The sequence below is a fragment of the Aythya fuligula genome, chromosome 1 (assembly GCF_009819795.1).
Source record: "Aythya fuligula isolate bAytFul2 chromosome 1, bAytFul2.pri, whole genome shotgun sequence".
In the NCBI taxonomy this organism is placed as follows: Eukaryota; Metazoa; Chordata; class Aves; order Anseriformes; family Anatidae; genus Aythya; species Aythya fuligula.
In genome coordinates, this window is record NC_045559.1 from 112,368,273 (window position 1) to 112,383,612 (window position 15,340).

General features: G+C 36.7%; 2 protein-coding genes across 2 annotated transcripts in view; one reads left to right on the forward strand and one right to left on the reverse strand.

The window, feature by feature from the left end:
• The window catches only part of SIM2 (SIM bHLH transcription factor 2), a 55,514-nt gene extending 49,058 nt beyond the window's left edge, over nucleotides 1-6,456 (forward strand). Inside the window, exon 11 of the mRNA XM_032207874.1 lies at nucleotides 5,729-6,456. Within this exon, the coding sequence (XP_032063765.1) occupies nucleotides 5,729-6,456 (728 nt within the window). The remainder of the gene's footprint in view (nucleotides 1-5,728) is intronic.
• Nucleotides 6,457-12,425: 5,969 nt separating this feature from the next.
• Nucleotides 12,426-15,340, reverse strand: part of HLCS (holocarboxylase synthetase) — a 122,183-nt gene continuing 119,268 nt past the window's right edge. Inside the window, exons 10-11 of the mRNA XM_032195378.1 lie at nucleotides 15,022-15,235; nucleotides 12,426-14,557 (exon numbers count right to left, since the gene is read on the reverse strand). Of these exons, the coding sequence (XP_032051269.1) occupies nucleotides 14,389-14,557; nucleotides 15,022-15,235 (383 nt within the window). The 3' untranslated portion in view covers nucleotides 12,426-14,388. The remainder of the gene's footprint in view (nucleotides 14,558-15,021; nucleotides 15,236-15,340) is intronic.

The window sequence follows — 15,340 nt, forward strand, 5'->3', positions numbered from 1 at the left end:
TTTTTATTTTTTCCCTGAGCTCCTTTAATGTGCTGGCTTTCTTTTGCTGCTGTTGTGGGCTGGATGTCAAAAGGGGTAGCTTTAAACCAGAAGAGATAGGAAGTGGTCAGAGCACCAAGTTTGTTGGAGTTCAAGAAACACTTGGACAATGCTCTCAGACACATGGTCTGACACATGGGTGGTCCTGTGCAGAGCCAGGAGGTGAACTCAGTGACCTTTGTGGGTCCCTTCCAACTTGGGTTATTTTGTGATTCTATGAGATGTTTTAGGAATGGTTTTGTCCCTTCTAAAGATGCTGTGTCTTTGTGGGTGAGAAAGAAGTTATATCTTTTGAAAAGTATAAGGATAAAAGTAAACCACCACCGGTAAGTCTGCAGGAACAAAGCTATCCTGTGTGTACAGATGTCAGCCCAGCTTTTATTCTCTGCTTCCAGACTAATGGATGCTGTGAGACTGATTGAGAAAGTAGACCCACCTCTGCCTACTCAGAGGTTGCCATCAGATATACTGAGAATGGATGTGGAAAGAGCAGCCTGTTCAGAGAACAGTTTGTAAAACTGACCACGGCCATAAAATTTGCCAGAAAAGCCTGGTGAGCACAGCATCAGACAAGCAATTTACCATCAGTTGGTAGATGTGGGTAGATAGCTCCCAGAAGAATTACACAGGAATCTGTTTAGGGGGAAAAAAAATCAACAAAATGCCACAAGCAACTGCTGTTTTTTTTTCTCTTTCATCATGCATGCATACTTTCACCATTTCCTTGTGACCAGGAAAATGGAGCTCTACTACCAGCAGGTCTTCCTTGCGATTCTACTTGTACTTAAGCTTTTGTTGCTTAAGTTGGAATATGTGGGTTCTCTTTTGAGTGGAGATGTGTTTTAATGGATGCTTAGCTACTGGGTATTTGATGAAAAGTGACTTGGTACAATTAATTCTCTGCAAGATCCCTTACAGTTCTGCTATTTAGGAAGGAAAAAAGAATATGGTCAAACTAAGGCCAGGTCAGAGATCATTGCTGGAGTCCACACACAGTGCTGAGAATAGGGAGAGAAAAGCAGAGCAGCCATTGCAAGCAGAGGATTTATCTCTAATTGTTCCCAAGTTTGTTTCCTCGTGAGGTAGAATTAGCCCTGTTGTACTTTTGCTGCGACTGTTGGCAAAATAGAAATCTGGACCTTTGGAAGCAACTTTTTGCTTCAAATTGAAAGGGGCATCTGATCTTCCTTACATTGTCAACTGTTGCTTTTTTCAGTGGTTCACTGAAAAACTGACAGCTAGTAAGCTTCAAAGCAGAGAGGATCTGCTTAGCATCATTATCTTCAGTCCAAAGGCAATGCCAAATATGACATCTGGCAACCGGGTTGGATGCTAGGGCTATTCCACATCACATCCATAGAGGCATCTGCCAAAAATGCCGTAGGCCAGAGACATTTTTCACTATGGAAAATAGTTTCTTTTGGAGAGATCAGAGATTTTAAGATGATCATGCCAAGCCATCAAAGCTCTGGAAAAGCACGTAGCAGATAAAACTGCCTGCAAATCAGATGCTGCCGCCTCAGAATCTGGTTTCAAAGCTTCTTCCACTTTTTTTCCAGCTGGCCTACTCATCAGTAAGGAAACTCTCTTCAGAGAAGACAACCATCTTCTTAGTCAGGGATGTTCCTTTCTATACTTGAACAGATGCATTACTACCATGGGTACCAAAGTATTAGCACTTCTCATAAGTTATGTGTTGGCCAGTCTGTATTATCTGTATGAATCTTAGTGCTACAATTCATGATAAAACTCAGGCAATCATGAAGAATATTAAGGAAATCCATGAAAAGGCTTTGGTTTCTCTCCACCCATCTTTCTGACCCCCTAAAACCTCGTTCCCCAGGTTTTACTTATGAAGTAATATGACATCTTCCTTGAAAAAATGTCATCCCCTAAAGAGGTCATGAAGACCATATTGTCTTACTATTGTTTTTTGGAGGGAAAATAATGGAAAAACTTGTAATTACAAAATCAACTCATGCCTCAGAGTATTTGCAATTAGGGTTGAGGCCAGAACACAGGGCAGATATCAAGCTAATCTACAAAAAATATCTTTGTCATTCACATGGACAAGTCCATGTGCATTGTCTGTTGTATCTCTGTGTTGTTTATCTCTGTCACACCTTTGTGACACAGGAGTGTGTGACCTGAGCACAGAATAGCAGCTCTGCTCACTGGTCTTCAGCATAGCTAGGAATGATGAGTACTTGCTCCTCTTCTCTGAAGAACCTCTTGTACCAAGGATTAGGAAACATACTGAAATATCACGGGGTACACGTAAACATTCAGGTGTTGGCATTTGTCTTTTCAGAACTAGTAGTAACTGTCAGGAGCATACTCTTCTGAGATTAACGCAGATCAGAAAGCCCAAAGAAAAGTATGCAAGACATAGCATGCATGAAGAGAGCTTCCCCAGTGTTGTAAAAAATGGATGAGGTTTTCCAGAGATAGGATGCAAAACTCTGCTGATAAGGACTGCATACCTTCTGCATGACGGTCTATTCAAAGTACTGGTCTTTCTTTGATTTATGCTGGCTCTAAGATGCCTTTCCTTCATTGTTTACTGAAATAGAGGCAATGAGAAAACAAGGAGCAGATCTACCTGTTAACTTCTTGGTATAAAAAGGCATGCTTGTGAATGAAATATCTTTTCTGCAACCATCTTTCCCATACTGGGCACCAGCTGATCTTTGCACTATGTAAAGGTCAGGAGGGAACACTCCTCACTGCAGCACCAGGTTAACAGGGGAAAAGATTACTCTGGTACACTACAGCCATGCATAGACATGATGTTTTACAGACCAGTTCCTCCTAGGGTTGGATGGTGGGATGCTGAACTCTGAGCAGGCTGCCAGAGGTGGGGAGCTCTAATCTCGGGATTTTCACTCTGTTTGCCTGAGCTGCACCCAGTGTGCAAGTGGGAAAGCAGAGCTCCTTGGCAAGAATTAACAAACGTGATGCCTGAAGGACGGAGCTTGTTGTTGCAGTTGTAGGCTGCTATGAATGGAGGCAGTGTAAGGAAGTATGAAGGGGCCTTCTAGAAAGCTACTATCACTCCGGTATGATATACAGCCTTAGATGTGTGATAGGTCTCTCTTAGCACAGAGGAGTGAGCCAGAAAGCATCCCAAATGAATGCACTGACTTAAGTGCGTTGAATGCAAGGACTGTAAAGCATTTTCAGGGCTGGAGAACTTGCGGAGTGCAGGGGATCCTGTCGCACCAGCTGAGGCAGATATGCTGGCACGTGCCCGTGTGCTGGATGGGTGGAAGCAGTCCTGGGATGCTGCCCTTCCACAGCAGCACAGAGCAACGGGTCACAAGAGAACTCCCCATGAGGAATCCTTCCCAGGGCATGCCTGGGTTTTTCTCCTTGAAGGAAGGCAAAAGCAGGTTTTCGTCCAGCTCCACTAACTGTTCTGAATGTGAGTGGGCAAAAAACTACTGTGCTCTGTTGCACTGCAGACTTGCTTAACTGTCTGCTCTAACTCCACAAAAGTGCTGACAACTTTAATGGAAGCCTGCAAGCAATTAACCAAATGCTTACCTTCTTCCTCAACAAGAGAGATGAAAACCATGTTTGAGACACGGGATAGAAAAAAAATTGATAATATCCTGTAAATCTCCAAGTATGGAAATTACTTCTTGGTACCAAGAAAGCAGCTATCAGCCCAGCAGAATTTGAGATTACAAATGAAGATAAAAAGATTGTGTCCAACTGTTTCCCTTGATGCTTCGGCTTCTTACAGATGTAGGCTCTAAAAATGGAAAAGGGCAATCTTTTCTTCAGAGATGAGAGCAGAGCCATAAGGTAAGAGTACTCTGTCATGCAGTAAGAGAACAAACCCATGACTCTTGTGGAAATGTCAAGTTTGGGAAAAACACCAAAACTGGTATTCTGGCTTAGTTAAATCATGTTAGTTTTACCTCAGCAACTCTCAGCATGGGTACTTATTTCATGGTAAGAATGCCAAAAGTGGAGTTAAAATTATAGTGGTATAATTACACTAGTAAAATTTCTAAGTTATTCTCAAGCATGTGGCTGAATCCCTGTTTTGATTTGTGATCCAAGAGGGCTCTTTTTCAACAGCTGACGAGAAGTCAGTTCACTTAGGGCTGCATATACTTCTTGGTACAGAAATGTCTGCATACAAATTAAAAACAATAACTTGAAAGGTTGTTGCTTCTTGGAGGATGGTGGGTTGATCAAGAAGAAATTGGATCCAGATTCCTGTTTAAATTCTGGTGTTAATTATGTGGTGCAACTCCCACTGAAATTAATGAAGCTATGCATATAAAAAAAAAAAAAAAAAAAAGGTACAATTGAGCTATTTCTGCTTCCTCTGTTATACATGAAGGCTTTTCCAGTCTACTATAGCACAGGGAATATTTAATTATTAGCGGGTGCAGTTATGTCAGCAACTACTACATGGGAACTCCAAAACTTTTAAGATGTTGAATAAAATTTTTAGAAAAATAGAAAGCCCTTTTTACAAAAGGCACTTAGGGGTTCAGGACTTTCAGTAACCATGACACAAAATGGAGCTTAGGCTTAATTTGAGAAATATGGTAAGTGCCTCATTTAACCTTTAGCATAAAACTTTCAAATATGCCTTGTAGGAGTAGTATAACTGTCAAACTGTTCATACAAGATACTCAGCACAAAAAAATAGTACTCACAAAATTTTAGCCATATTGTATGGGAGTAAGACAGTGGTGTTTTTTCTCTTATCATTTGTTGATAGATAGGACTCTATCTAAAGGAAAAGTTGTGTAAAACAAGCAGAAAATGATAAAAACAATTCAAATTATTAAATGAGTTTAGCCACCATACAAAAGTTTCAGGGAAAAGGTTCTCAATTTATTTTAGAGAAGCCTGAATAGAAATCCTAGGTTCCAAATCTCTTGAAAATTTAAAATTTAGCTCCTGATTTTCAGTGCACACCCAGTTCAGTACTCCTATATTTGAATGTAAAGATTTTCAGTGTATATTGTAAATCACATTTATAGTATATGTACAGTTTCACCATATAAAAGTATCTCAAAGGCAGAGATCCAGCATTACTTAAGCTGTATTTCTGTTGCTCTCAGTAGAGATTTTTAATATCCAGAAAAAAAAAAAAGTCTCCAACATGATGGAAGTCAGTATCTAATACTATACACTTACTTTCCCTGGACACAAGGGCAAGTGTCCAGTATACTTAAACAGTGACAGGAAAAATAAATTCTATTTTACTGTAATCACTGACATTTAGTAAATGTTAGACTTCCTTTGATAAATCATTTGTTGAGTTCTGAAAAGAGCTTATTAAGTCCGAATTTTTTAAATAGCAAGTCACTTTTCCTAATATTTAGTTCTTAGTTTTTGTTTCCTGATTTGACCATGTTAACAATGACAGTGATTTATGATCATACAGTCAAATAAACAAATGGGCATTTCACACAGTAGCACGAAAAACATTTTTAGAATTGCTCAACACCTTTCTGAATGATTTTTGACTTTTCAGTACTGTCTTAGAGAAGCTTATCCAAAGCTACTGAGGCAAACGGGAGTGTCTCTGATGTCTTCAGTGGGACTTGGATCCATGCCAAAACAAATGGGTATTACAGTTCAGTCATAAAAATTGTCAGAGTGTAACTATTATATGAGCTCGTCTCCAGTAATTAACATGTTTTCTCTTTCCTGCAAGTGCCCATATCAAACAGAAGATACAACCAAGATGCTCTCTCTGACAACTTTACAAGTTGCACAGCACCAGTGCCAGGCAGCAGATACAAAGAAGAGATTTATGATTCCGGCATCATGAAACCCAACAAAATAGAGAACAGGATTCAGCCACCTCACCATCTTATTAAAGAAGAAAACAAGTTAGGCTTTAACAGAGACCTACAAGAAAAAATGAGCATTAATGAAAGTTCTTTTTCAAACTCAATAGCTAATTCCTTGCTGCCAAAATCAGAATGTTTCCAGCCTAAAGCTATAGGACAATTAAGTCATCTCCTACCAGTGCCCTCCGTATATGAACAAACGAGACGGATTTGTATGAAAGAACCTAAATATGGGCATATTGGTCACCATGCTACAAATCTAGATGAAGTGGACAGTGATGAGAGAATGAGTGTAAAGCTCGATCATGACTCTGAAAGTGAGTGTGTGATGGATGTAAGACCCTCTGGACAAGTTCCATTTGTGCTTCTAAATTATCACCATGTTTTAGCTAAACATGGCACATTTCAAACTTCATCATGTACAGCAACAGGACATGTAGGAGAAAATTATGGATACAATTCTGAGGAAGTAAATACATTTATTTACAAAAACCAAAGCCCCTCATCAGCTTCTTCTCCAGAAACCCACAAGGAAACTGCACTACCACATTATATTGGAACTTCTGTAATAATAGCCAATGGAAGGTGACAGTAGTAGAAAAGTATTTACATGTAATCAAGAAGCCAAACTGTAATGATTTCCAAAAAGCATGAGAAAACATGGTTACATTTACTGAGCATAGCTGAAGGTCAATGAGGGACAGACTTGTGTGTTCCTGGCAAGCCATGTGTTACAGCACCTTTAAGGTCGGGAAAAAAGAACACATCTAGCTTCAGTGCTTCATTGTCAAAGATTAAGCTCTGGTGCCAGTGAGAAGACTTGTTACAGATCTTATTTTTGTTATTTTATAGTGTGCAACAAAATGAAATGATAGGTGTTATATGCAGAGATTTATATGAAGAACATTTTTTCCCTTTTCCCCTCCTTCTCAAAGTACGTTCAAGATTTTTTTTTTTTTTTAATCATTATCATAAACTGTACACTCTAGTTTAGGTATTTTTGACAAACTGTGTGAAACCTTACATCAACTCTCCACCCATATGTTAAATATCATGACAAATGAACTTTGTTTAAAGAGTGGTGATTTTTAGTATCCATAATACAGTTGTAAAAACCAAACAGAACTCAGTTTGGAACAGGCTTATTTATTAATTATCCAAAAGTTTTTAAAATAAATCAAATCTGAATTTGATTTATTTAAGATAGATTTCAGGATTCAGAGATTGTTACTGCCACCATTTAACTTAACAAGGAATGATATCATGACAAATTAATACATAAAAATATACATATTAAAGGGTTACAGGTCTTGTCATGGCAAATTGGGACAAATCACATAGTAGGAACTAAAAATTATTCCCCATAAAAATGTAATAAGAAAAAGAGACTTCTAAAAAGTGTAATCCACTGAATATTCTGGGAGAACGCTGTGTAGTTTTTCAAACCAGCTAATCAAAAATACATTTAAATAATAGCACCAGAAAATGTTTTATTTATAGTAAAGGGAATAATGAACATTTACGCTTTATTTTAAACTTACTAGTAACCTTCTGAAGTTTGAAAAGTTCGTTTTTTAACACACTGCACTTCCTTAAGCATAAATCTCATTGTCAACACAAAGGTAAGATTAATATTTGCCTGATTCATGCACTTCACAAATTATGTCAGTGGACAATCTGAATAAGGAAAGTCAGAAGTCATTGCACAACCACAAGAAACAAGATTGCACTTGAAGTAAAGCCAGGTTCATCATTGCTTTGAAGTGAACCCTTCACAAATATCTCAAGTTGTGCCAATAAACTAGAAAGCAAAAAGCATTGAGCATATATTTAAATTCTGCCCAGCCTATTAGGGACCCCCCCCCCCCCCCCCCCCGTTTTTACTTCTTTGTAAAGTTTGCAAACCAAGAAATAAGGAAACATACGAATCTGTGTGTGTTTTCCTGACAAGTTGGTCCAGTTTGTCTTTCACCCACTTCTGAAACATTCACATGCTTTTGATAAAACAACGTATGGCTCCCTACATAATAGGTGTAAATAATAATAAAGGTTTTTGTAGATCTGAGTCCACCATGTTTAGCTACATTTCTTAGCCCCATTCAAAGCTAGTTTACATTTTAGAAACTTTTTTTCTCTTATCAGACTCTCTCCAAAGAGACCTTTGCTAAAGAAAATGCTTACCTGGCTTGTGCAATATGGAAAAATACTTGCTCATGGATTGCACCTTGTCAGATAAAAATGTAATGAAATACACACTTTTTTAAAGTACACGTTCTCCATCTTGTATGTACAGCAATAATATTCAGTCACCTCCTTGCACGTATGGATATTTATTGCTATGAGTAAACAATAATACTGTTAATGTGTTTGAAAATAATCTTCAGTATTTGTATTGCTTTCAATTAAAAGTTTAACACAGAAAGCTTTATTATGAAGCTAAATCAGTATTCATTTTGCAAATCCACAGCTGCCTGACTTAATTTGCTAAAAAAAGATACGTTTAATGACAAATATAAGCAAAAATATCTGATCAGTCACTACAAGAATAGAGACTTTGTAGCAAGAATAAAAAAATAGCAAAACCAAACCAACATATTCACTTTAATTGTACTCCTTGATTTTTCTAAAGCTAGAGAAGGCATTTCTCCAGAAATGTTGTGAGTATTATTATCATTCTGATTTCATTAATTGATGAGACTCAAGCTGGTTTTATAGTGGCTTTACTTAATAGCTTTCCCAGCCAGTGTTACTCACGAACGCACCCAACTTCTTAGAAGATACAATTATGCTATGACTTGTATGTTAATTTTCTTAAATTAAAACCATACCCTATTAAGGAGTAACTGACATTGTTTGCATCATTAAAAAGAAACCTGATGCACAATTCTTTCATACTACGTGTCTCTCCATACATACCTCATTAGTGCATTGCTGCACATGAAGTCAATCTGGTGTATTTTTCTGTTCTTATAAGTAATTCTCATAATAAAAACATGTTTTCAGGAACGTACAAATTAGGCTTTGGTTAAAAAACACCATTAATATTTTTCAGTTAAATACCACAAAATATTTTTCCAGCGTCTAGCTTGTTATTCACACTTCCAGGCTTTATTCAACAAGCCTGAGTAGAGGAGGTGTTCCATCACCCTCCCACAGATGTTTTGCAGTATATGACATTCAAATACACGATATTTCCCCGCTAGGAAATAATGAATCAATTATGCATTCACATATGATAATACAGAGTAGGTTTTAGAAAAGATCTGTGATTATAAAAGCAAATGTGTGAAACATTTTTCCTGCCATTCCAAAATAGAAACTGCAATTGCATATTCACATCTGGAATGTGAGTACATTATACTGAGAGAAAAATAAGAGTTCAGACAGTGACTTTTAGTCAGCTAAACTACAGATGTTTATAGTATGCTATTACTGTAGAATGTGGTACAGCCATTGACAGTGGCAATGCTTTTAATAATTGGAAAAAATTATGTCATGTAAGTGGAGTGTGAATTGCATTATGTTATGAAAAATAACCTAAGTTCTCTCCATCATACTTATTCGAGCCAGTATAGAAATCTTTATCATAGATAACTTTATCATGCAATTTGATGGGATTTAAAATCTTGGGAGAGGTCAGGCCTAGCAAGTAAAGTCTATGCAGAATGAAAGAGAGAAAGAGAGTGAGAGGGGTAATGATTTACCAAAATATAAAGTTGGAAGTGTTAATCCCATATTGATGTCTCAAAAGTTTTTATCCTTTTAATAGAAACAGTGCAATGTAAATAAGGTGGTAAGGGAACAGACTTCTCTCCAGGTTACAACCATGTAATTTCAAAAGGGCATTTAAACAATTTAATGAAATTAAGCACAGTGGACTATAGGTGTAAAATCTTCTAACAGATCACTGAGATAAAGTGGAAATGCTCTCTTTATGAATGGGATACCTGCCAGATATTAGCATTTCTCTAGAAATCACAAAACACCACACCAAGCATTTTTTCAACATTTCAGTCATACTTCAAAAGCGACACAGAAAAAAATTAATTTCATTTTTTCCTGAACATTAGATTTTGCTTTTTTTTTTTTTTTTTTTTTTTTTTATATGATGCAGATACGAGCTATTTGGCAAATGTAGGTGAAAAAGCACGCAAAACAAACAACCTATTAATGCTCAGAATTATATATGTATTCCCTAAAAATGTAAAGCATTTTTGCTTATTTATTATGTAAAACAGAACTGTTAAAATGATAATAAAGTCCTGTAGCCAAAGGAAAAAATGAGTTTGATTTTTTTTTTACTACAAAACACAAGGTTTCACAAAGAATAACACTGTATATTTGAAAATTTATTTCAATTATGACACTATATTTGACAGTTAGTACATCATAAAATACAAGGAATTATGTATTCTGTTTAAGCCACATCGCATTTTAAAGGGAGAGTCTTGGAGAATGGAAAATAACACAGAATCACTAATGAAACACCCTAATGCAAGATATTCAAATACAGCATCAGTTTACAATTCCTCCCTGCAGTTCTTTTTTCTCAGTTGTTTGCTACATGATGATACTCTGCTGCATGCCACCATTTTTTGACCTCTGTTCTTACTTCAGTCCAGATTTAATTTCTTTGGTGTCTGATCATTGCTGTGCATCACTACCATAACTTATGCATGCAAATGCTTTTATCAAGCCAGCTTCCCCCAGGAATGAATCAACTGTTAGCAGCGCAAATCTTTTTCACGACACCTACTAAGCTGTACTTCAGAAAAATTTGATGTAGCTATTGCATATTACAAAGTAGTTGCAGAGAGTAATTTTTTAGACTGCTGAGGTCTTGTAGCTGGATCAGAAAAAGCAAAAAATAATTTAACCCCCCCAACAGTTGCACAATTAAACAGCAGCATAAAGAATTAAATACTTTAATATTATTTCTAGATAATAGCCCTTGAAGTATATTATATTTGCTAGATAGATTTTAACAACTCTCTGAAGTCTTTTAAAACATTTTAATAGAAGTGAGATGTACTGCTTGAACTCTTAAATGTTAAGTACATTATTACTTTTTCAAATCTTTGGAAACAGCATTGGTTCTGTCTGGACACAACCTGCTTACTCTTGCTGAACACAGACGTGCCAATACACTCTGCTTGCTCTGCAAAAGTTTTCTTATCAATAAAAAATCTCTATAGATATTTTCACAATGTGTAATTCAAGAAACATTGTAACAGTCTCGGAGAAAAAAATGAAGTCACAGAAATATGGACACCATAATAAATGTTTTTGAAAGCACTTCATCGAGAAAATAGTTTAAGATATGACATCAGCCTCACAATGAAATAAGTGGTTTACTAATCTAGACATTTAATAAAATTAAACATTTTCAGTGCATTACTTCTGGATCTGGAGATGTCTGATTCTCTCCATACCTATGTTCAGAGACCATACTACACCACATTTGTCTGTCTTATATAAAGAACAATAATAAAAATGATTTCCATACAAAAATGTTGTGGTTTTCTGGGTGTGCCAAGTTTGCCGTAAAAAGAACAAGATTACTGGCTGTGCTCCCCAAATACCTTAAGATGAGTGCGGTATAGGAAGGTTGACTGGCTTTCTTGACAGTAACAGCTGCAAGCCAGAATGACCCGATTCCGCTGCTCTGTATATAACATGAATTTTCTTTGTGAAGTTCTTTGGTTCTTCTGAAGGAAAGGTCAAGTCTGTAACAAATGCTTTATCCAACTCAAGGCTGTTTCCACAAGACAGAAGGTAGTTTTAAACACACAGGAAGAGGCCACTAAAAAGTTGAGGCAAAGTGGTATTCCCACACCATCTACCTATGCTCTAACAAATCCGCACTTGATTAGTTCTTATTTATAGAAAGAATGTTCAATGCTAAGTTTCAATGCAAACCTTTTCTGAATAATTTTATAACTCAAAGCAAGAATAAAACATGTTTTCATTAAAAAAGACTATGAAGAAATCCAAAATGGAATGATAGCAACCATGAAATATTGCAGAGTTTTTTTACTATTAAAAAATACATCTGCCTTCTGCTCACTGTGATAGCTTAGTAAAGTGAAATTTTGCAGGTACTCCATCATGTCCTTCCAACAGGAACATGTTTTATCATTTTTCCCCATCATTCTTATACAGTACTTTTCCCTAGCGTAGGGAGAGCATGTTTTAAGGAAGCAATTCAAGTCAAAACCTGATTCCCAGCCTGATTATTAAAAGGAATCTCCACAGGCACTCATCAGTGTATCCATCAGTGTATCTGGAATATGAGTGATATCAATGATGTTTCCTGTTGGCACAGTCTACTGTACCAAAACAGACATAGTGTTTTAGCTACAAATTTCATATTGAGATACAGATCTAAAGTTTTGTAAAACTCTGTGGTTGAAAAAAACAGTACCAGAATTTTGCTTTCCACAGCTGACCAGCAGCAGCATGCAATGCTTATGAGCTACTTGAAGGAAAAGGTAAAAAAGAAGTGAAGATGCACAAAGATGTATACATACACAAATGCACACACACAAACACACTACATATATGTATATATAAATGGGCTCTTTTTTATTTAAACTTTATTAACTCAGACTCAAATTTAATTCAATTATAATATACATCAATATTTGATTCTGAAATAAAGGTAGCTGCCAAAAATTAACAGCCCAAAGCAGTTTTGAAGCATCTGGTGGGAAAATGTGAAAATCGGTGTTCGTGTGTATCATTTTAACTAAGCCAATTAACAGCTGTCTACACTCCACTGTACAGTTCTATGAAATATTGGTGTGCAGTCTCATATGATGCAGATCACAAGGGAAAACAAAACAGCAGGGGACAGACAACCAGGCACACACACTAATATACTGTGATATGGAGCAAAAAGTCCTGAATGTAAGAGGGACAACTTAATTTTTAGCACTTGCTGCCAAACCACCTAAAACCTAATATGTGAGGATTACTCTAAATTACCATTACAGACTAGCTTCCTTGCTTTAAGACTTCTTGGCTTTGTAACTGAAACAATCTACTAACATGTTCAGATTGTTTATGAGGTGAACTTTAACCTAAAAAAAAACATTTCTGGCTAGTAGACAGAAGTGCTTTGTGGAAACCAATTTGGCTGATCCACCTTTAGTAGGGACAAGGTAACATAATAAGCAGTGCTGCCTACTTGAGGAAATGAAGCTGGCCACATCACACCTATGATAAACTTTACATTTGTAGAGAACCATTTGAAGTGCTCTGGTGGCCAGCCTCCTGGTGCAAATTCATCTTGCACAGGAGAAAAACTCAACAATCTGCCTATCCAACAGAAGCTCCCACACGTCTACCTTACAATGTTTTCCAAACATGACCACACTAATGCTGTGCAGCCAGCCCCAAAAGCAAGTAATTCCCAGGTTAGCAGATGTTAAACCTCTTGTTCTCAGTGGTTAGCAGCAAAAACAGATGCCCTACTTTGGGAAAGGAGAGGTGAAACCAGAAATGATGGAAGAGAGTTTGGACAAAGATAACTGAGTGTTTTCTTGTTTTCACTGTAGTAATTGTTTACTGCAGGGATCTTAAAGAGTGGGGCATTTTCTCTTACTTATTCTCTTAACTTCTTTACTACTACAGTAGAATTACTATTAAACTCTAAACTGTTTAGACTTCCATCCCCTGGAATGGAATCCTACGATAACCCAGATAAGAGCTTTTCAACTAGGTGTTACACCTGTCATGACCTCCAGTGGGCTATTCTTATAGGGCTAAAACCTCTCAGAAAACTGTAATATAAAGGAGATATGAGATGATTTGCTTAGATCCAACTGAGTAGGAAAAGCAAAAATACATTGGTATAAACAACCACAGTTCTTACGAGCTGATGGAAAACTCTCCAAAAACTCAAGGCAGCCATGACAGAGTTGCAGACCTGAGACCAAAGCACAGTATGTAAACTGTTGTATAGATCCATATGGAGAAGAACCAAGTCAGCAAGGTTCTACTTAGACCCGAAGCTAAGCACAGTGGCAAGCCCACTAATTCAGAAATATATGATGAGCTCTTCTAGATGATTCCACTGCAGACAACAAAAAACCCTGAATCTAGTTAGTAAAAACATGGTAAATATGTAAATCTTGTACAGTATTGCACTAAGCACAATCAAAACACCCCTTCTTAAAACAAAAGATTTAACCAAATACAGTGTGTAATCGAAGAAAAAGTTCTGTTCATTATAAAGTATTCCTTTGAAATCAGGGTCCTTTTAAAGAAAAGGTACTTACAAAGAATGGCAACTTAGATGTGTTTTTAAGTTAATACATAAGAATAGAGGACTTTAGCAAAAAGATACTTCTTCTTAAACTGTTGAAGTTATCCATCTCAGAGAACAAAGACATCAGAAATTGGAAGAAAAACAAAAAAACAACCATGCCATCACCCACCCTCCCACCTTTAAGCAAGCTTAGCTGCTTGGTGTTGAACAGTAAAGAGCCTTCTTTTGCATTGTGAGCTCTGAGGACTGTTAATGCTTTGGGATTATGAGGTTTCTCAGCATGTCAAAAGAGTTGCCGTCTGGATGCACAGACTCTACACCTTTGCCTTCTTCATGAACTTGAAGGAATCCATAATCATCTATCCCAACTATCCATGCGATTGGGCCCTCCTCATTGTAGAGATGGACTTGCTTACCACTGTCATTAAAGAAAAACAGACAGTTATGAATTAATTGATTGCAGAAACAATAAAAAAATAACAGAGGACTACTATCTGGTAGAATATTCTCACTTTATGGGTTCTTAACAGAGAATGTTTTTCAGCAATATTTTCTATTTCCTGCTTTACTTTCTTTCAGTACAATTAACATTTAAAACCCCCATCACCTCTTTTTTGTTCTTTTTTTTTTTTTCTTCCTTTTGGTAAAAGATGATTACAGCAGCTTTGTAAAATACTTAGAAACACTCTTTAACCTGTGCTAGTTCATTGATTTTACTATGTGTTATTTTCATTCTCACCAAAGAATTACATCCTATTTAGGAACATACATTTCAGTTAAGTCACCAGTTTTAAAGGCAACCTGGTAGAACATTGAAAATGGAAGATAAAACATCCATGAGTTATCTCAAACTTTCTTAAAAGAGAAGAACATTATGCTTACCTGTGTATCCAGTACTTGTAGTAACGGGGAAGAACTCCGTTGGGCCCTTTCTCCTGAAAAATATCGATAAGCCTCTCTAGCACAGTTACAGTTCTTGCAATAAGGCAGTCTGCAGTTAAAGGCTTCAGTTTTGTCCCCTCTTCCTTATTAAATTTTGTGATGAGGTCATTGATGCATATGGTGGGGTTGCTGTTGTTCACATTAAGTCCAAAGCCTGAAGAAGACAAACCAAAAGAACAGGACAGGATTTTTAAATATGACTATTTTGTCTCTAATAAAAAGTTTGTACTTCAACTAGTTGATATATTATCATCTCTGA